Here is a 21,609-nt window from a genome sequence, read left to right as displayed (position 1 = left end):
CAAGTTAAATATCTAGTTTAGTCACTACATCTATAACCTTGATCACATTGAAAGTTTGAAACCATAACATCATACCATTCATCCATATTTCAGTTAATCCTGATGTTATCACCATAACTGCTTCGTATTCTTCGTCTCCACTTCAATCCAATTTTAAGAATCTTGTAATTATTATTATGTATACATAAAGTTGTGTTGTGTGAACACCCTAGGATAATTAAACTCTAACTCAAGATTAGTTGCTTACCCATAAGGAAGTGCCTTTGCAGTTAGAATTTGACTTATGACTCACCCCATTCAAAGAAAAACAAATAGTGGACCATACTTCGAGATAAGTAATAACATGAGCTTGCAAGCGACAACAGAAATGCGGTACCAGGAAATTGAAACCTTGAGAATGGACTAGTAACCGTGGCTAAAATCCCGAACCCTATCAAGAATCAAATTTTGGAGGAGTCTTACCATCTTTGTGGAAATAATCGGCATAACATTGACTTCAGAATGAAAGGAGGTAGAATCCAAGAGGATTTGGAGCTTGTGGAAAGGAAACTCCACTTCATGAAGATACCCTAATCCGACCTCATCTTAAAAATAGATTCGTTACTCGTACCTTAGCAATTATCGATAGTTACCAAAAGAATGAGATGACTTACCCATCCAACGGAGCATGTTTTCAGTTTAAGGGGGATAGACAAGACTCCATGACTTCAACGAAATGTAGGATGCAATGGCGCGATCAACTCGCGGGTAGGATAACAAGTCAGATTTTAAATGAGGAAGGCCAAGGAGAATTAAAACTTCCACGCGTAGTATGCGAATATGCAGATGTATTTCCTATGGAATTACCAGGATTGCCACCAACCTGGGAGGTAGACTTTAGTATTGAGCTACAACCTGGGAGTACCCCAACATCCATGGCCCCGTATTACATGGCACCAACAGAACTACAAGAATTGAGGACACAACTACAGGAATTGCTCGAGAGAGGATTCATTAGGCCAAGTTCTTCGCCATGGGGAGCACCCGTGTTGTTTGCTAAAAAGAAGGATGGGTCGTTGAGGCTATGCATTGATTATCGTCAACTTAATCGAGTCACGATTAAGAACCGATACCCACTCCCGAGGATTGATGACCTTTTTGACCAACTTAGAGGCTCAAGGTGCTACTCAAAGATCGATTTTAGGTCAGGTTACCATCAACTACGAGTCAAGGAGGAGGATATACCAAAAATTGCCTTTTGTAGTGGATATGGCCACTATGAGTTTGTAGTATTGCCCTTCGGACTAACCAAAGCGCCGGCAGTATTCATGAGCCTAATGAATAAGATTTTTAGACCATATCTTGACCAGTTTGTAGTGGTGTTCATTGATGACATCTTGGTATATTCAAGGTCTGAAGAAGAGCATGAGCAACATTTAAGGATTGTCCTTCAAGTTCTTAGGGATAATCGGTTATATGCCAAGGTAAGTAAACGTGAGTTCTGGTTGAATGAAGTAAAATTCTTAGGGCATGTAGTATTGGAGAATGGGATTGCGGTGGATCCAACCAAGGTGGAGGCAGTATTAGATTGGAGACAACCGAAAATTGTATCAGAAATTCGCAGTTTCTTAGGGTTGGCTGGTTATTACCGGAGGTTCATCCAAGATTTCTCCAAACTAGCTAAACCAATGACTCGTTTGACGCAAAAAGGAGTAAAGTATGAGTGGGACGAAGCTTGCGAAAAATCCTTTCGAGAACTAAAGAAGAGGCTAACTAGTGCACCAATTTTGACCATCCTAGAACGAGAAGTGGGGTACACTGTGTATTGCAATGCATCTAGATAAGGTTAGGTAGTGTGCGCATGCAAAATGGAAAGGTAGTCGCGTATGGGTCCAGGCAGTTGAAACCTCATGAGCGTAACTACCCTACACATCACTTGGAGTTAGCGGCTGTAGTTTTTTCCCTAAAGCAATGGCGACATTACCTATATGGGGAACAATTTGAGATTTTCACAGATCACAAGAGTTTGAAGTATCTATTTACACAAAAGGACCTTAACTTGAGATAGAGACGATGGATGGAGTATCTTGAGGATTTCCAGTTCACTCTCTCATATCACCCCAGTAAAGCCAATGTAGTAGCAGATGCTCTAAGTTGCAAGAGCAGAGGGATGATGGCTAAGATCTCCGTCAAGGAATGGGATATGGTTAAGATACTCAATGAGTTCAGGATCCAAGTAGAATCTCAAGATACAAGAGCATATCTTAGTGTGCAGAAGGTGATGCCTAAGTTGATGAATGAGGTCATGGAGTCCCAGAAGCATGATCAAGAGGTAGCCTATATCAAGGGACGTCTGGAATCAGGAGAACCCATGCCCGATTGGGTAATTCACCCCGATGAGAGTTTAAGATACCAAGGTAGATTGTTTGTACCAAGTGATGAGTTACTTAGAGAAAAGGTACTTAAGGAATGTCATCATTCTGCATTTGCAGTACATTCAGGAGGGACTAAAATGTACCAAGATTTGAAGAGGCAGTATTAGTGGAATGGAATGAAGAAGGAAGTGGCTAAATTTGTATCAAAATGTCTAACATGCCAACAAGTGAAGGCGGAACATCAGAAACCAGGGGGAATATTGCAACCTCTACCAATAGTCGAATGGAAGTAGGAGTATGTGACAATGGACTTTGTGGCAGGGTTGCCTAAGTCACCTAGAAGGCGCGATGCTATATGGGTAATAGTGGATCGCCTCACCAAGTTACCCTATAAGATGACCAACACTTTAGAGTCTATGTGCAGGCTCTACATTGGGGAGATCATTCGACTACATGGAATTCCGATATCTATTGTGTCAGATCGTGATCCACGGTTCACCTCTCGATTTTGGGGAAGTCTGCAGGAAGCTCTTGGTACTGAGTTATGTTTTAGCACCGCCTTTCACCCGCAAACAGATGGACAATCTGAACGCACCATCCAGACACTTGAAGATATGTTGAGAGCTTGCGCAATGGATTTTCAAGGAAGTTAGGAATGACACCTACCCCTAATTCAATTCGCCTACAACAACAGCTTTCAAGCTAGCATCGGTATGGCACCCTTTGAAGCATTATATGGACGACCTTGTAGATCGCCGATTTGTTGGACGGTAGTGGGTGATGCAAATCTGATAGGACCCGAACTTGTTCTAGAGACTACTGAGAAGGTCAAATTGATCTGACAACGGTTAAAGACTACCCAAGACCATCAAAAGAATTATGCAGACAGGAGGAGAAGACCATTGATGTTTGAAGTAGGTAGCCACATGTTTCTAAAGGTGCAACCCAGGCGTGGAGTCGTACGTTTTGGGAGAAAGGGGAAGCTGTCACCACGATATATTGGACCTTTTGAGGTATTGGAAATAGTGGGTGAAGTAGCATATAGACTAGCTCTACCCCCGCAGTTAGCAGGGATACACGATGTCATCCATGTATCTATGTTGAGAAAATATATCGCTGACCCGACACACGTCCTCAAATGGGAAGACATCAGTCTTGACAAAGATGTTACATTTAAAGAAGGACCGGTAGCAATATAGGACAGTTGAGAGAAGAACCTTAGAGGCAAGACGGTTCACTTGGTGAAAGTGCTATGGCGTCATCGGGGAATTGAGGAATTTACATGGGAACGCCAGGATTCGGTGAAGGCAAACTACCCCGAGCTTTTCGAAGGCAGTATGTAGTTGAATTTCGAGGACGAAATTGTTTTAAGGGGAATAGGTTGTGAAGCCCCTAAAATATGTATTCACTTTAAAAGACCCTAGTGTTTGAATTATTTTCTTAAAGCCCCTCGGTTATTTGAATTATTTCAGATCTTGTCGGTTAGCATTTTATTTTATTTTTTTTAGCAAAACAGGAATTTTTCTAGCCAGATTAGGTTCCCTAACCTAATTTAATTTAATTCTACTTGAGTAAGGTTCCAACACATGTATTTAACTCCAAGCCCTCACTCTTTATTTAAATTCAAAATTTACCTCTAAGACTAGTACTTGTACCTTTGTACCATGAGTACCATCAATCAGGAGAGATATATATATATGTATACACCTTGAGGAGTGTGTCCTGTAGCCTAAAATTGATAAAAAAAAAATAGCCCCTCCACCCTTCCCTAGGGCCGGCCATTCTAGGAGGAAGTGAGGATACAATTTTCTAAGTCTATCATCATGAAAATCTAGAAACTCGCAAACCTAGTACCCTAGACCTAGGATGCTAATTCCAAAACTAGTTTCATTACAACTAAATGTTGCCTAAACCTATGGGTAAGCCTCCCAAATCATCCCTATTCCTTTAAAACTTTAAACAAATCCTAACCTTTCCATGCATTTCCAACTAATGGGCTTTTAGGACATTTTACATCAAAAATTGTCTATATATACCAACACCCCCTAGCTTGGCAAGCACAAATAACACACTCACACACACTTTCGGCTAGAGAGAGGGAGGAGAGTAAGAGAGAGAAGTCTAGAGAAGAAGAGGGAGGAAGAAGAGAGCCTTCTTGTGCAAAGCTTAGTAGGTAAGCCACAACAGAACCTTCTCTTAGTAGGTGAACCTTATTGTGCTTATGAGACCATGTGTCAATACCTTTTAAGATCTGTCAAAAGGGTAGTGCGCTGCCTAAGAAAGTCGGACTTAGAAGGGAGGCTAATTTGACTCCTCTGGCGATCTAGGATCTTACTTGGTTATTTACCATAGGGCTCATTAGTGACTCTCCCTTGACTGCAACCAATAGTGTAGATTCGGGGCGTCACATGATCAGACTTGCCCAGAAGAGGGGATTGAGTACCCTGCTACATTTCCAGTCCGAGACGCACAGCTAGCTCGGTATGCCGCAGCCTGGAGGACGAGAGAACTTCTAGCCCCCGCTCCTACTTTTAGCTACACCCTCTCCGATGAGTGCTTAGATTGGCTCAATAAAGAGGCACGGATCGGGCCCAGCTTGGCATCAGAGGCTTCGACTGACTCTGGGAGGGGACGCAGGAACACCTGATTATGCCCCGGATATATTTACTTTTAATCAGAATTTTCAAGCTTTCTTTATGAATGTAATGAAAAGCAACTTCAATTTGTATTCAAGAGTATGAGGACTCTGTATTGAAATCAAGGTAATTGAAGGTTGTGGTTACTGAAAATTTTCTGTTCGGTCCAAAAATGGTCTAAGTTGTTAAAGGATTAATTTGAACAAAATCAACTTTTATTAAAAATTTTCAAACCATTTTTGATATGGATCAGAACTGGACGCGCCTGAGATCTGTCACTGAGATACACAATCCCGGATCCCAGCAATTGGAAAGTTGCCCCTAGTCTAAATAGCACTGCACCGGAGATCACGACCGAGCTCTTGAATGCTGAATGGATAAAGATGACCAAGGCGATCACGTGGACAAAGTTGATCGGAGAAGTGTTTATGGCTGAACTTCAGGATGAAGTTGCCTACGTATCCCAAAGATGGGAATCAAGCGTTACGTAGTTCGGCTGAGGTTCACTCGTGTATTAACCCTCACCTTTTACACTCTAACTTTTGCCAAGGCCGCCCTTTCTGGGTTTTCAACCTTGCGAGCTCAGTTTTTATAATTTCAAATTTTTTGTGCTCTAACTTTTGCCTAGGTCGCCCTTTCGGGTTTTCGGCCTAGCGAGCCTCTCAGGCAAAATATTTCTTCAACTTGTCCATGTTGATCGGTTGAGAGAAATCTAGGCCATCTAGGTCCATCGGAACGACAGCTCCACCCGACCTGATAGACTTGATGCTGTAAGGGCTGGTCCAATTGGATCTGAACTTGCCCCTAGGATCGTGGATGGGAGCTTGGTTGTCTTTGAGCACCAAATCTCCTTCCTTCAAATTCCTAGACTTAACTTTCTTATTGAAAGCCCTGGCAATTCGTCGTTGATAACCTTGAACATGGTACAGTGCTTTCAGCCTTCTCTTATCAAAGAGCATGAGTTCCTGGAATCTGCTCTACTGCCAATCTGCCTCAGCTATCTGACACTCAGCCAGTACTCGTAATGACGGAACTTCAATTTCGATAGGTAGAACGACCTCCATCCCATAAACCAATGAATACGGAGTCGCTCCAGTAGAAGTTCTAATTGACGTCCGGTAGCCCCACAGAGCAAATGGCAGCTTATCTGGCCAATCCCGGTAGGTTTCCACCATCTTCTGCAAAATGTGTTTGATGTTCTTGTTGGCGGCCTCGACTGCTCCGTTGGTTTGTGGCCGATACGTAGATGACTTGTGAAAAGCCACATTATATTTTTCCAACAAGTCGATCACTTCCTTCTTGAAGTGGGAACCATTATCTGAAATGATCTCGTTCGGGACCCCATAGCAACAGATGATGTTGTTCCTGATGAACTTCGCAACATGTGAAGCCTTCAATACCGCATAAGATTGGGCCTCAACCCACTTTGTGAAATAGCCTATCGCGACCAGAATGAACTCATGCCCATTGGATCCCTTTGGAGTGACAACCCCGATCACATCAATCCCCCAGACAGAAAATGGCCATGGCGAAGTCATGTTGTACAGCTTCGACGGCAGAATATTCATGCAGTTTCCATGGATCTGGCATTTGTGGCATCGCCGGACAAAGCCAATACAAATCTCCTCCATGGTGGACCAACAGTAACCTTGTCTAAGGATTTTCCGGGCTAGCATCACCCCGTTCATATGCGCTCCGCACTCTCCTCCATGGATGGCCTCCATTAGGCGCTTGGACTCTTCGGCATCAACACACAACTTATGCATCCCGAGATGACCTCTCTTGTATAGCTTCCCTCCGCAGACGATGAACTGAGCAGCCATTCTTTGGATTGCCCTCTTATCTTTGGCATTTTCCCCTAGTGGGTATGCCTCTTTCTCTAAGAAGTTCCTGACATTGTAATACCAGGGGTTCTCATCTTGAACCTCATCTATGGCAGCAATCAGCTCGTAGGCCGGCACAAATTTCTGTTCAATGATAATCGGACGCATCCGGACTCCAAAAGGGATGTCTATCATAGAAGATAGAGTTGCTAGTGAATCTGCGAACCTGTTGTTCTCTCTTAACAGATAAGCGAAGTTCAACTTCTCAAACCGAGGAATCAACAAGTCCAAGGTCTGGTGGTATATTCTCATCTTTTCTTCTTTGACTTTCCAATCTCCTTTAGCTTGAGATACAACAAGGTTCGAGTCCTCGATGACGTCCAACTGTTTTGCCCCTAGTTCTAGAGCTGCTTCTAGTCCAGCAATACACGCCTCATACTTTGCCTCATTGTTCGAGACTTTGAACCGGAGTTTGAATGCTAGAAGTATACAGGAATTTTCGGGCGCTATCAGCAACACCCTTATCCCATACCTGTATTGGTTTGACGCTCCGTCAAAGTACATCATCCAAAACTCTTCTTCGACATGCAGGATGGCCTTGTCTAGGAATAGATACTCAACTGCTTCATCCCCTTCAACGGGGTAATCGGCTAGGAATTCTGCTACCGCTCTCCCCTTCACTAACTTGCGCGTCACATACTTCAGATCGAATTCGGAAAGCTGAAGCAACCAACAAGCTAGCCTACCTGTAAGTGCCGGTTTCTCAAAAAAATATTTGATGGGATCTAATCTTGAAACCAACATTACAGAGTGAGCTAACAAGTAGTACCGCAGCTTCTTGGTAGCCCATACCAAGGCCAGACAAGCCTTCTCCAGCTGAGTGTAGCGGGTCTCCTATTCCAGCATCTTCTTGCTCGGGTAGTAGATAGCTTTCACCACCTTGCCCTCAGACTCCTGTGCAAGCATGCAGCCCATTGCAGTTTCAGTTACTGAATGGTACAAAATCAACGGTTTCCCAGGCTCAGGCGGTGACAACATGGGTGGGTTCTGTAAATATTGTTTGATCTGTTCAAAAGCATCTTGGCATCGGCCGTCCCATTGGAATTTCTTTCCTTTCTTCAGGAGGCCAAAGAGTGGTTCACAAGTCAAGGTTAATTTAGAAATAAATCGTCCTATGAATTGCAATTTACCCAGAAAGCCTCGCACCTCCTTTTCAGTCCACGGTGGTGGCATTTATAAGATGGCCTTGGTTTTGGAAGGGTCGACTTCGATACCTCTCTGTGTAATCAAGAACCCCAGCATTTTTCCTGCCGTAACACCAAACGTACATTTTTGAGGATTCAGCCGCAACCGAAATTCCCTGATACTTAGGAAAAACTTTTGCAAGGCAGTGTAGTGGCCCTCTCTTTCTTTGGACTTGACAATCATGTCATCCACGTACACCTCAACCTCCTTGTGGATCATGTCGTGCAATATTGTGGTCGCAACCCGTTGATATGTAGCTCCAGCATTCTTCAGCCCAAACGGCATCACTCTATAACAGTAGGTCCCCCACGGGGTAGTAAAAGTAGTCTTATCCCAGTCTTCGGGTGCCATTACAATCTGGTTGTAGCCTGAAAAGCCATCCATAAATGAGAGCAATGCATGCCTTGCTGTGAAGTCTACTAACTCATCGATATGCGGCAGAGGAAAGTCGTCCTTCGGACTGGCTTTGTTCAAATCTTTGAAATCCACACATACCCGGATTCTGCCATCCTTCTTCGGTACTAGAACGATGTTGGCCAACCAAGTTGGGTATTCATATACCAGCAGGAACCCTGCGTTAATTTGCTTGGTGACCTCTTCTTTGATCTTGATAGCCCAGTCCGGGCGGATCCTTCTGAGCTTCTGCTTAACAGGTCGGGCCTCTAGGTCAAGAGGGAGCCGCTACTGTACAATCTCAGGATCGATTCCAGGCATGTCTTCGTAGGACCACGCGAAAACATCTTTGAAATCTTTTAATAAAGCGACTAAGCGCTCGCGCTTCTCTGAAGACAACGTGGACCTGATCTGGACCAGCCGTGGGTCCTTCTCAGTACCAACATTAATATGGATGATTTCATCAACCAATGATTTTACAAACCTCTCCTGCTCCTTATCTAGCAAATATTTCAAAACTGGAGGAATTTCTTCCTCGTCATTTCCATCAAAGTTTTGAAAGTCTGAATTAATGCAATAAATCAAAGGCACAGAAAAATACTCAAAGGCCACAGCCATTCCATTCTCATTAATCACTTCCAAGTCACCTAATTCCTCTGTTACAACAGACTCAAAGGAAAAAGAAGAAGACGACCAAGACAGGACTGTGGCATTCGGCTTGTCACCCCCAGGAATACCGGACTCAGACTCAGACGAGCTAGAACCTAATTCCGACTCACAAGACTCGGTGGAAACAGATTTCGGCTCACTACCTGACCCGTTGCTACTCGATAGGAATCCCTCCTCATATTGCCAGACGAGGGAGGGTGCGATGGATGCATCCAAAATGCTTGAAGATAGGCTCGCAGCTGTTTCATTCCCAATCATGGACACTAAGAGGTCATCCCCCAAGCACTCATGTATGATCGGAGGATCTGATAGTAGCCAAGCCAGTGCTACCCCCATTTCAATCTCGGTGCTCTCGGAATCCACTTACACTCCTCAACCTCAGCTGATGGGTCTGTCTGCTCCTCGGCAACATCATCCCCAGACAATTGTAAATCGAAAAAGATCTCAAAACCGAGCAGGCATCTCTTTTCGGCATTCAACCATGGCTCTGGGAAGCCGCAGAATGGAAAGTCTTCCCCCTTCTGGACAAAGCATCCGTTCAGGATACCCTGAACAGGTCGGTGCATCAACTCAAAATGCTTCCCCGGCTGCTTAGCTCTGGCCCTTCCGACCATTTCTTTGTCTTTCCTCACCCAGTCCTCCTTGGCAGGTAGGTAACCTAGACCAAATGTATGCGGGTTGTGCGGCACTTCGGCCGATACTGCAATGCCTTTCTGGCCACTCTTTCCTAATCCCATCCCAGGGATATCCTGGAGCTTGTTCATGAGGTACACTGACTGTGGGCTGACATATAACCCCTCATCAACAGCCAAGATATTTTGAATAACTCGGGCCTCGGCTGGGGTGAATCTTGATAGAAACACATCCCTCGTGCCATTCTCGATTTCCAAAATCGGTGTAGACACCTCTGGCGGTAGATGGATTGACGAATTCCCAAAAACTATAGCCACCCCCTTCCCGTGGGGGTATTTCAATATCTGATGCAGGGTGGAAGAAACCGCCATTACCTGGTGCAGCCACGACCGCCCTAAGAGTGGATTAATGGTCGCGGGAACGTCCAAGACATGAAAGTCAATCTCGTGATGTCCTGGACCAAACTTGGTCTGAATCTGCACAGTCCCCATCACTTCTCTGCTAGTATTGTCATAAGCCCTTATCACCTGGGCAGTTGGCACAAAGTCTGCGGGCTTCAACCCGATTGCATATGCCATCCTTGACGGGCACATGTTAATGGCGGATCCCATGTCGACAAGAACTACCGGTACCCACTTGTCTCTACACTCCACAGAGATGTAGAGCGATTTCTTATGGTCTGCGCCCTCAGATGGCAGTTCCTTGTCAGAAAAGGTCAACGTCGGGGAAGCTCCTCCCGCAAAAACCAATCCTACCAGCAGCTCAGGCGTGGTATCTATTAAAAGTTTGGCCTTGTCCATAGCAGAAAGAACAGCTTGTCTATGGACTCGTGAAGCCATAAGCAGTCCCCAGATGGAGATGTCTGCCTGTATCTTCTTCAGTTGTTTCAGCACAGCCTCCTCTTCGAGCAATTTATCCTTCTGCTTGTCTGTCTCCCTGTCATTTCCAAACGCTTCTGGGTGATCTAAGTGCGGGGGCTTGAAATACCGCCCGCTCCTAGTCATGTGATCAACTTCGCCACTGTACCAGGTATCATCTGGCTGGTTACTCCCCCCAATCTTTATCTGTGTGGGCAAGACATAGATCATCATCTTCCCACCACATGCCATCGGTAGCCGACAAGCACCTGTCCGGCTGCGTTACAACTATTCTTGTGCCCACAACACTTTCCGTTCCTGTGCCCACAGTACGCTCTGTTCCTATGCATACAACACGTTCTGTCCCCGCAGGGGCCTTGACCTTTCTGGCCCTCTCAGAATCCTCGATCCTTTCTCGCTCAGACTGCTTCAGCATAACTTGCTGTCCAATACCTCCTATATTCAAATTGTCCGGATCCCGAGTGAAATTCTTAACACCAGCGCTCTCCGGCGATGCATCTAAATTCTCGGCCCTTCCAGCCACAGTTGATGTCCCCGTCCCTAACGGACCCTACTCCAGCTAAGGTTGTTCAACAACATCCGGCTGGTTGTCAAGCCACCCAGTAGACTCCGCTACCCTATCCAAATCAAACCAGTCGACAGCCACGTCTCTCGAGTCCTGTTTGTCGAAGACACGTCTCTCGAGTCCTGTTTGTTGAAGAATTGAAGGTTTGCGATGTCCTCCTCCAGTTCTGCCAGGTCATCAAGCCCCTGATTAGGTCCATCCTCTCGTACTACACAAATCTCTACCCCAACTGGCAATTTCACATTCGGCCCAGCCTGGCCTACTGACATAATGTAACTGCTCAGGTTGTACATGAAGCTCGCAGACCCCTCAGGCTCTGTATTATCAATCTCATCTGCCCCGATAGTCGACCCAATTCTATCTTCGATAGTCACCACCACTGTTTCGGGTTGTGTTTGAGAGATGTCCAACACGCACAAATCATTGCAGTCAGGAATGAACACCTCCGGCTTGGGTAGGTGAGAAGGGGGGATATATATACTAGGGTCGTATGACACAACCCCTATTTGGATCAAATTGATGCGTTTGGGAGGTGGAGCTTGGTTATGTGGTGGGAGAGGGTTGGTTGTGACATTCGATTTCTCCGGAGGTACGATCACGCTATTGTCAACGAGATCCCGAATCTCGTGACGCAATCTATAACACTGGTTGGTGTCATGACCATGCTGTTGGTGAATGCGCAGTATTTAGCTGGGTTGTGGAAGGGGGGAAGTTTTCCTGGCAATGGCCGCGGCTCTAGGGGCTTCAAGTGCCCTTTCCTGATCAAAACCCCCAGAGCCTTAGACAAAGGCATGTATAGTGGGGTAAAGGTTCTTTGGCCTCTGGGTGGAAACTTGGTTTTTTGTGAACTACTTCCGGATGCACCGGTTAATGGCGTAGCTGAAAGGGTTCTTGGGGTGGTGGTAGTGGTAACCATACTCGTATCTGATGCTCTGGCAGCTGCAGCACTGCTTGTGCCTGCATTCGTACTGCAGTTGAATGCCCTCCTAGGCTATTCTCTCTCATGATCAATGAGGCCTTGCTTCATAGCATCCTTGATCTGCACCCCTATCTCATGTAAATCTGCAAAGGTAGGAACGGGGAGGACGATCTTCTTCTGCATTAGCTTGGGCTGGAGGTTGCGCACAACCATCTGTATTTGGTCCTTGTCGACTGGCCTGATGGTCATCATTGAGGCCCTAGCCCCCTAGTGGGCCACAAAATCGGAGAAGCTCTCCTTCGCCTCTTGCCTAGTGGTTTCGAGATCACGAGTTATGACCTCGATCTACATATTGTAGGAGTATTGAGCTACAAAGGCCTCAGCCATCTCATCCCAATTCCTCTTAACAGCATCCTCCAGTTTTGCGTACCAAATAGCCGCTACACCCGACAGGGTCCGGCCAAACAAAGAAAGCTTCTGCAATCTAAAGAGGCCCATCGGCCTTAGTATGTCTGAAAACAACCGTAAATGCACCATAGGATCCCCAGACCCGTCAAAGCGGTCGATGTGCGGAATTTTAAACTGATCTGGCAGTGTCACGGCCGAGTCGGTGTATCCGTCCTCAATATCTAGAATGGACTTCACACCCTGAGACTTCTTGAACAACTTTTCAAGCTTGCTCACTTTCAATGCTATGGGGTCCACCTCAAACACAAAGGGAGAATCCGGTAGGTTGGTAGGTGTTTTGGATAGCTGGGGTAGGATTGGGGACGGAGTCGGCCCTGTCGGAACGTCCGTATCTTCCTGGACATTTAGTGTCTCCCCGGGTATTCGAACTCTTGGTGGGGGAGGAACTTGGTGTGAAGCAGATGCTCCGGTTTGCTGTTGTAACCTGGCGATTAATTCTGCCGGTTGGGCTATGACCTCGGCCTGTTGCTTGGCAAATTCTGCTTGACAGGCAGCGTCCTACTGCATAGTTCTCATACTTTCCTGGAGCTGACGCATCATCTCCTCTATGCCTACCATATCGTGCTAATCTATCTGCACAACCGGTATATTTGTCCCTACAATAGAAACTAAGACCTCAGCTTGACTGTCCACTGAAGGGATAGACCACTGATCTGACGAACGCTATACCGATACACTTCGCCCTTTTGACCTCCGTCTGGTAACCGGGGGTAAGGAAACGAGCACTGCTTGTCCGTCTATCAAATCCCTAGATCGATTAAGTCTACGACCTCTAACCTAGAGTGCTCGGGGGATATCTGCCTGGTCAGATGCAATGGTGCTAAACTACCTTGCAAAAAGATAAATAAAGTATAATAAGAAAATAATGAACAGAAAAAAGGATAGCATAACGGCTTAAATTAACACAACACACAGTTTGGTAAACACAAGCTAAATGAACCATCCTCAACCACTGATCACTGTTCCCAAATCACTGCCCCAAATCTGAATCTGATACCCGCAGATATAATTGATTCCCAAGTACTGATGCCCGCAGGCCTGATACCAAAACTTGCAGACTGATACGTGCATTCCTATAGAGGCCAACTCTAAAAGCACATAACAAGCAAATGAGAGCCAAAACACCCCTATGTTGGGGTAGGGTTTCCCTGTCCTATTTTGTCAGGAGCTAGGGTTTCACTACGCACACAGTGGTTTCAAACAACCTATAATCGGGTAAGCAACCTGTCCTAGCTTAGAATAGTCACTACGGATTCTGATATGCACTAGGTCGAATGGTCAAAAAGGGTGCCCCGATAAAAACCGAGGTTTGTGTTCCCGTCGTGGCAAAGCCCGCAACCGGTCAGCCTTATGACATGCTTCTCAAAGCAAGCCTCCGGCAAACCGTTTAGGAATAGCATACGGCAAACACGGTGTCCTAGGCATACCAATGCAAATGCAATGCATAGAGACACATAAGTGTAATCAAAACAAGATATCATGAGTTCGAATCAAGTTCTCTAAATCCCCAGCAGAGTCGCCAAAAACTATAGACGCACCCCGAGGGCTTCATGCTACAGTTCGGACTCAAATGTCACGGTTTTGAATCTAATCCCGCAAAGTGCAATGCGAGACTGATAAATCACCAAAGAGTCCAAATCCGGGAAATCATTTTGGAAAACTGATTTTTAAGAAAGAAGTGCCAAACATGGACTGCTTTGCCAGATACAGAGTCGCCACCTAAATATTTTATTTTGGGGGGAATTTAGGAAACCGTGACTCGTGCCTAAGGCCACGTGTCCGTCATTACCAAAGTTGCTTCGGCTCGAGAACTTGGGTACGATAGGGGAAGGTCATCTCTGAGCACCCCCGCTCGCCCAATCAAAGATCGGACTATACTAAACATGATATTTTGTTTTTGAAAACATATGCGTTCTTATTCCGGTTTATTAGCTAGAATTTACTATGTAATGCGCACAACACACAAGTATAGACTAAATTGCCTAAATTGTAACCAAACATTTCACGTTGGTTTATTTGAAAATGGATTGAAAGTGCTACTCGCAAGTAGGCTAAAACGTGGATTTTCCACCCTCAAGTGGGCTTAGAAAACATGATTTTGCCACTCTTAAGTGGGCTTAAAACTCGCATTTCAATGAATTGTTCCAATTCAAGTAATCCAACCTTCACCCACAGGCATTCAGGCAGTTGTATCACATAAGCAAATAGCCTCATGGCAAGCATGCTATCATGGCAACACTCACACTAATGCAAGGATGCTAAAGCATAAACACTCACCGAGTATTCCGAGCCAAAACAAAAACTAGTTAGTAATCAATGCATGATCCTAGTTCATGTTAAGATGGCTAATGCAACACATACAAAATGCAACTAGAAGTAGGCTCGACTATTCTAAAATGTCATGTGAAATGCAACAATTAATACATGTATTCAACTTGGTATTGAAATACAATGCAGTTTGTACGATGCGCCGAGCCCGGTGCATGCAGGACAGATGAATGACGCAAACAAGCATAGCATAAGGATGCTAATTGAAAATGACCCTAAACTAACCATCAAAAGCAGGTAAGTAAAAGGGAGAAAGACGTGGGGTTGGAAGACATTCACACACTCACGCACACTTATTACGAAATCCGCCCGCGCGACGGAGGATCCGAAAGAATAATACAAATTGACTAATTAACTAACTGACTAGCTAATTAATTATTACACAACACTTAACTAATTAAACAAATTAATTAAGCTACTAAAGCGGTAAAGAGGCCTCGGAAAGAGGGACAAATGCATGCATGCTCGGCTTTGCTTGAAAATCTATCGCCATGCTCATGCTGCCTCTGTTTACACTACTCTACACCTCTGAAAACTGTGCAATCTCAAGGATGCTTCTGAATCACCTTCTAGGTGCTTTGAGAGGCCATCGACCATGTGGAAAGGCCATCGGCCAAGGGGAACTAGTCATCGACCAATAATGGAGCCCTCGGCCATAAATTGGTAGCCGGCCGGCACTGAAGATGGCCGACCGACCATCTCTCCCTACAGAATGCCGTTTGCTGCAGCAGAGGACAAACAGAGCATGGCAATGCATCTTCAAGGCAATGTGTGCACAAACACCCTCCCTATCATGTCATGAACTCAAGGGAGTATGGTTCTCGACCCTCGGGCCATCAATCACTCATTTCAATGCATGATGGCCAAAGAAGCCAAGTGTGCAAATCAATGTGGGATGAATGCGACAAAAAAAAAACATATGAATGCCTAGAACTCTACCATGCTTGATCAAGAGCGTCGGCGACCGAGGATTAAGGCATGTTTCGTCACTTTAAGTACGAACGTTCCTCGTTCCCTGTATTTGGTTTGACACCCCAAGCCAAACACAATGCAATGCATGCAACCAAGTACAATGCAACATGGAAATGCAAGGCAATGTAACATGAGCATGGCAAATGCAATGCAACATATTCAAGCATGTGACAAAATGCAAACTAGCAAGCATGCAAAATGCAACCTAAACGTACAAACATGCAATGTAATAGGCATGCGACACCAATACCAACAACAAGGATGCGACAACATGTAATGCGATAAACATGCAACGACACACAAACCGCATGATCCATGGACTTACACTGAAAATGGATAGGCCTCAGCCACACCAAAACAGTGGCCAAAATGATGAAGTGATAGAATGAAACGCACAATGAGCATGTACATGCAATGGTCCAAGAGTTAAGGCATAAGGTCACAACACCCAAACATGAGCGAGGGTTGACAATCATGGTAGTATGGTGACACCATAAGCTCTGAAATTATGTTAAGAGTGATACCAAATCAAACACATTACACAAGCATGGCATGCTAATGGACTTCAAGTTCAAAGCTAGCCAAGGCACTTGAACCAAGGCCCAAAGGACCAAGGTGACCCAAAACAGTCCCAAGGCAGTCCGAAACAAGGCTAGAACATCCATGGGATGAGGCCAAAACATGCTAGAAAGGTGAGCACAAAACAAGACGTATACAAGGCCAAAATGGGCAATTGCACTACACCTATTACAACCAAACATGGCATGACTTGGGCTAATAAAATTAGAGTTATGGCATGTTAGAATGAGCCCAAAAACCCACTTAGATGGCATCCCAAAGGCCTAAGTATGATGGCATGCACAATGACCTATTCTTAAGGCATGAAACACAAACTATCCAAAGCATGGAATAGGTGATAAATGCAAGTGTGTGACCATGAAACATGGACTGAAATTACATTGCACATGATGCCAAATCATGAAAATACTTCAAGTAACACATGCTAATGAAATCAAGGCACAAAGCTTACAAGCTAGAATGAACCAAGGCTATGCAAAACAATGCATGCATGACCAAGGCAACACCGAATAGAGTTTAATCATGGTAAAACATGAGGGAAAGCTCATTGGAGTCGAGCCAAAACATGCAAGAATAATGGTCCAAACACAAGATGCGTGTTATGCAAACATGCAAGATTACTCTACAAGTATGTGAAGCACGCAAGATGCCGTCAAACCAACATGGAATAGAGTTAAGGCAGGTCCTAAAAGCCACTAAAAAGTGCTGAAATAGAACCAAGACATGCTAAGTAAACATGCTACTCTTATAAGCCAACAACACAAGCATATGAGACATAAGGAGAGAGAGGGGTGTCCCCCTCTTATACAAGACTCCAAAACCACTTCTCCACCACTGAAAATCCTCTGGATTTCAGTGATGGGAAGGTCAAAATAAGACGATCCCAAAGCTCAAAAGTGAAGGCACAAAATAAGTCCAAACAAGGCCTAAGAGGGGGTAGACAACCCCCAACTAAAAAGTGACCTTAAGCAACCATAACAAGCATTCAAAATTAGACATTTTTGTAGTTTAGAGTCAAGCTTGAAACAATATAGAAGTATGTGTAAAAGCTTAAGCAAGAATGGGGTATCTAAAGTTTAGAATCTCACCTTTGAAGAACAACTTCAAGAACACAAGACCAGCAACTCTCTCTGATCAAAACCAGCCCAAGAACCTTAAAACCAACCTGCTAGTACCTCAGCACACAAGGATGGTGTAACTTTAGGTGTTCTAGTGCAAAAGTATGGACAAAATGCACTTTAGAACACAAATGCACACACAAATGTAGAGAGAGGGAGATATAGAGATAGATAGATATATAACTTCTCCTCAGATTTTTTCTAACCCTTGAGAAGGGAGGAGGAGCTCCCTTCTTATAGGAATCCAATTCCAAGGCTTCTTGAAGAAGCTAACACAAGGTGCAAATCCCTCCATACACGTGTATTGAGGGAATGAAATATGCATGCCAGCTATGACAGCTGGCATAAAATATCTATCAAAAGTAGATGGAAATGGGTCGGCAAGAAAATATGACCGATTGACCAACAAAGGTGGCTGGTCGACCGAAAACAGTGCCGATCGGCCAGCACCTTTGCCCGATGGCAAGATAAAGGGGCCAATGGCTTCATGCCTTGGCCGATGGGTTGAGGAAATGGCCAACAAGCCACACTCTTCCCTTAAAATCAAAAACACAAGTGCTTGGTCCACAACCAAGCACAAAACAGTCAAGTTGAGAGATCTTGAGGCAAGGCGCGTGGCCGAGACCTCTGGGAACTCAAAACGAACACGTGTGTAAACGCGCCCGCATGGGGCCCTCGTGCTACAGTTCAGACTCGATTTGTGTCACGGTTCTTAATCTGAACCAAAGAGTCCAAATTCGACAAATCGTTTTGAGAAACAGATTTTTGAAAAGAAGTGCCAAACATGGACTACTTTGCCAGATACAGAGTCGCCACCTAAATATTTTTTATGGGGGAATTTAGGAAACCCTGACTCGTTGCCAAAGGCCACGTGTCCGTCATCACCAAAGTTGCCTCGGCTCGGGAGCTAGGGTACGATTGGGGAAGGTCAGCTATGAGCACCCCCTCTCGCCCGATCTGAAGATCGGCCTCTACTAACCATGATATCCGTTTTTGAAAACGTTATGTGTTCTTATCCCAATTATTAGCGTAGAATTACTATGTTATGCGCACAGCATAAAAGTATAGACTAGATTGCCTAATTTGGGAATAAGCATTGCATATCTGTTTGTTTTGAAGAAATGTTTTGGAATTTGCTACTTGCAAGTAGGCTAAAACACGGATTTCAATGAGCCATTCCAACTCAGACAATCCAACCTTCACCCACAGGCATTCAAGCAGTTTATATCACATAAGCAGCTAGCCTCATGGTAATCATGCTATCATGGCAACACCCACACACATGCAAGGATGCCAAAGCATAAATGCTTACATCGTACTCCGTGCCAAAACAAAGAACTCGTTAGCAATCAATGCATGATCCAAGTCCATGTTTAAATGTCTAATGCAACGCATACGGAATGTCACTAGAGTAGGCTCGGCTATTCTATGAATGACATGTGAAAATGCACAAGTAGCATGTATTCAAGTTAGATTTGAAATACTATGCAGTTAGCATGATGTGCCGAGCCTGGTGCATGCAATACTGATGAATGATGCACGCATGCATAGCATAAGGTATGCTAAATTAAACATGTCCTATTACTAACCATCAAAGCAGGTAAGTAAAAAGAGAGAAAGAAGTGGGGGTTGGAAGACATGCACACACTCACCCACACTTATTACAAATTTGCCCTCGCTCGGAGGGACCAAAAGAATAATACAAATTAACTAACTCGCAAGCTAATTAATCATTACAAATCACCTAATTAATTAACAAATTAACTAAGCATAAGAAAAGCAATAAAAAGGGGCCTCGGGAAGAGGGTTCGATGCGCGCATGCTCGGGTCTTGCTCGGAAGTCCACTACCATGCGCAAGCTGCCTCTGTTTTCCCTGCTCTGCCCCTCTGAAAACTTCCAAAGTCCCAAAATTGCTTCCCTGGACATTGGGAGACACCACCGGCTGAGGAGAATGGCCACGGGCAGCAAGATGTGATCATCAGCTGTTGATGAAGCTATCGGCCCAGGATGGATTGCCGGTCGGCACTCTGTGGAGTCGATCGGCAAAAAGTTCCTGCAGAATCTGTTTGACAGCAGCAGAGGACAGAGCTGTGCATGGCAATGCAATTCAAGCAATGTATGCACCAACCGTATCCTTTATCATGTTTATGACTCAAAGGGACATGGTCCTTGGTTCTCGGACCATCAATCGCGCATTTCAATGCGTGATGGCCCAAGAGACCAAGTTATGTATTTTCATGTCAAATGAAATGCAAACCAAATGAGCACATAATGGCCCAACCTCTATCACTTGACTTCAAGAGGCAAGGCATGCATGTTCAATGCGATGCAACCTAAGCATGTTAGCTAATATGCAACATGGCATAAAAGAGAGCATACAAACATGCAATGCACATTAGGTACACAAACTAAGCAACAAAGCAAACAAGCATGCCACAATTATGCAAACCACTAGAGCGTGCAAGATGTAATCCAATCACGCAACATGCCAGCAACTTGACCACTGGAATGCAAGGCGAATGCAAGTGATTTCAAGCATGTAGCATGTGCGACCAAAGCATGCAAACACGGGATGATGTAACAACACTTGAATGGCAAGCAAGGGATGGACTCACACTAATTGGACAGCTCTAAGTTAGGTCCAAAATAGTGGCCAAAAGCTTAAGAAAATGGGACCAAACACGCATACGCACATGCACATGTTAAGGCCTAACGCTTAAGCATCAAAGGACAACTTTTAAGCACACTTAAAAGGGAATAATCATGGACATATGGCATGCATTATAAGCCTTGAAAATCATGCTATAAGAGGTGCCAAACCAACTTAAACAAGACAAACATTAGCATGCAAATGGTCCAAGCATTTAAAGCAAGTCAAAGGGGACTTAAACCATGGCTAAGCCAACCAAGCCTCACAAGGCCAAGAAGGCTTAAAATAGGTCCAAGGCAGACATAGACCATGCAAAGGGACCCCCTAGATGGCATCTAAGTGGCTCAAATTCAAAAGCATGCACAAAGGCCAAAACATGGAGCATACAACATAAGCTTTCAAAGCATTAAAGAGGTGTCCAAGGCAAGCATACAAGCATATCAAAGGGACTGAAATAACATGGAAAATGATCCCAACCCACTAAAATGATGCAAGGATGGCACGCGAGAGGGGTCAATGCTCAAGGTACACAAGAGAGTTTGCATGGTAGCTATACAAAGCAAAGCATGGATGACTCAAATGACCAAAAACAGTCCCTTAGCATACTAAAACAAGCATAAAAGCTTCACAAAGCTAGGCCACAGCACATGAGCATAGTAGTCTAAATGCTAGGCACATGTTGAGGCAAATCATGGCATTACAAGGCATGTATGCTAAGCAAGCATGGTGTACCAAACCCAACTAAAAACAGAGGCATATTATGACATAATATGCACAAAAATCAGCTAAGACATGGTCAACACACACTTAGGCTAGGTGCTCCCTCAAGAGGCAAAAATGGTCCTTTTCAAGGACAACAAGGAGAGGGGGTGGCCCTCTCCTTCTTGGGACCTCAAGGTACCATCCTCACCTCTGAAATCCCTCAAGATTTCAGTGGTGAGGAGGCCCAAGCACCAAGGTCTCGGAGCTCACACAAAATGGCACAAAATGGAGCCTTACAAGGCTTAAGAGGGGTCAAACAACCTCAAACCACAAAACACTCTAAACAAACTATTTAGAGGGCCTAAAAATAGAACTTTTTTATGTTATATACTAAACACAAAAATAGTTGCAACGTAGGCAAAAATACAATGCAAGAAAGGGGAAAAAAGGAGCAAGCTTCTTACCCTTGAAGACCTTCTTCAACAATGGAGCTCCAGCAGCTTCTTTAGGTTGAAACCAGCTTCAAAACCTCCAAAACAACCCTCAAGAGGCCTCAGCTCCAAGGGATGGTGTAATGGTGGGTGCTTGTGAGCAAAAGTAAGACAAAACACACACACTAACAAGAGAGGGAAATATAGAGATGGAATAGATACAAATTCCTAACCCTAATATCAAA

General features: G+C 44.6%; 2 protein-coding genes across 2 annotated transcripts; both read left to right on the top strand.

The window, feature by feature from the left end:
* Positions 1-2,056: 2,056 nt before the first annotated feature.
* LOC145802958 (uncharacterized) lies at positions 2,057-2,521 on the top strand. Its single transcript, XM_082895946.1, has one exon. The coding sequence runs from the start codon at positions 2,057-2,059 to the stop codon at positions 2,519-2,521; it is 465 nt and encodes a 154-aa protein (XP_082752072.1).
* Positions 2,522-2,659: 138 nt separating this feature from the next.
* Positions 2,660-3,553, top strand: LOC145802948 (uncharacterized). Its single transcript, XM_082895909.1, has 2 exons — positions 2,660-2,888; positions 3,240-3,553. Exons 1-2 carry the CDS (start codon positions 2,660-2,662, stop codon positions 3,551-3,553), a joined length of 543 nt encoding a protein of 180 aa, XP_082752035.1.
* Positions 3,554-21,609: the final 18,056 nt, after the last annotated feature.

The sequence above is a fragment of the Camellia sinensis genome, chromosome 1 (assembly GCF_055761805.1).
Source record: "Camellia sinensis isolate YWXY chromosome 1, ASM5576180v1, whole genome shotgun sequence".
Classification (NCBI taxonomy): Eukaryota; Viridiplantae; Streptophyta; class Magnoliopsida; order Ericales; family Theaceae; genus Camellia; species Camellia sinensis.
The sequence above is the reverse complement of the archived record's forward strand: the minus strand, read 5'-3'. Positions and strand labels throughout refer to the sequence as shown.